The 1,042-nt window shown below is 65.6% G+C and overlaps 1 protein-coding gene across 1 annotated transcript in view; it reads left to right on the top strand.

Moving 5' to 3' along the window:
* Positions 1-733: 733 nt before the first annotated feature.
* ZC3H3 (zinc finger CCCH-type containing 3) overlaps positions 734-1,042 on the top strand; it is a 107,719-nt gene continuing 107,410 nt past the window's right edge. The window contains exon 1 of the mRNA XM_008056695.2: positions 734-790. Within this exon, the coding sequence (XP_008054886.1) occupies positions 745-790 (46 nt within the window). The 5' untranslated portion in view covers positions 734-744. The remainder of the gene's footprint in view (positions 791-1,042) is intronic.

The raw sequence follows: 1,042 nt of genomic DNA, 5'->3' as shown, positions 1-1,042 counted from the left end.
AGTGCAGTGGCACGTTCATGGCCACCACAACCTCGACCTGTTGGGCTCAGGTGATCCTTCCGCCTCAGCCTTCCAAGTAGGTGGAACTACAGGCATGCGCCACCACGCCTGGCTAATTTTTTCATTTATTGTGAAGATAAGGGCTCACTAAGTTGCCTAGGCTGGTCTCGAACCCGTGGGCTCAGGCAATCCTCTCACCTCGACCTTCCAAAGTGCTGGGATTATAGGCGTGAGCCACCGCGCCCGGCCGTTTTCTTCTCTTAATAGAGCTTCCTGAGTTCAGGTAACTGGTTCATTGGCCCGACTCCCACGGGGTCTCCCCAGTGGAACCCCCGGCGGGGAATGGGAGGCGGAGGAATGTGGAGGGGAACTGCAGTGAGGCCTGGGAGCCCAGGTCTCGGCCCTTCGCCCAGCTCTCGGAGCCTTCCAAGCCCGCCCGGAAGCCTTACAGATCCTGACGGGTAACCCCACAGCTGCGACCAGGCCTCTTCCCGGCACTCCCTAGTGACGTCACCTGTCTCACTCGGCGCGTGTGTGGTCCCGCCTCCCCGCCGGCGTTGCCGGGGTGACGACGCGTCCCCGGCCGCCGGCCCAAGGCCCGGCCGGGCCGCCCCGCGCAGTATCCTAGCTCCTTGCGGCTCGCTGTTCCGGCTCCGCCCCAGCTCAGCCCCGCCCCGCCAGTGGAGAAACTGTCGTGTAGCAATGACGTCGCGGGTGCCTGGCCGGGCGTCGTGGACTCCGGAGATGGAGGAAAAGGAGCAATTACGGCGGCAGATCCGCCTCCTACAGGGTGGGTCGGACCGGGGGCGCTTGTCCCCTTCTTTCCCCCTCACCTTGCGGCGGGTCCCCGCCTGCCTCCGGAAAGGGTTTGCTCTCCGCACGCGGCGTCCCGGTGTCGGCTCGGGTGGGGGCCGGTAGGGTCAGACAGGGCTTGCGGGTCGGTCCGGGTCGGTCCCCCCGCCTGGGCTTCGTTGGGAGAGTGATGCTGGCTGTACTGGAACTGCGGTGGGTGAGGAGGGGCGTCGCTTAGTAACCGGCGGGG

The sequence above is a fragment of the Carlito syrichta genome, unplaced genomic scaffold, assembly GCF_000164805.1.
Source record: "Carlito syrichta isolate Samal-C Ts95f unplaced genomic scaffold, Tarsius_syrichta-2.0.1 Scaffold302450, whole genome shotgun sequence".
Lineage (NCBI taxonomy): Eukaryota > Metazoa > Chordata > Mammalia > Primates > Tarsiidae > Carlito > Carlito syrichta.
The sequence above is the reverse complement of the archived record's forward strand: the minus strand, read 5'-3'. Positions and strand labels throughout refer to the sequence as shown.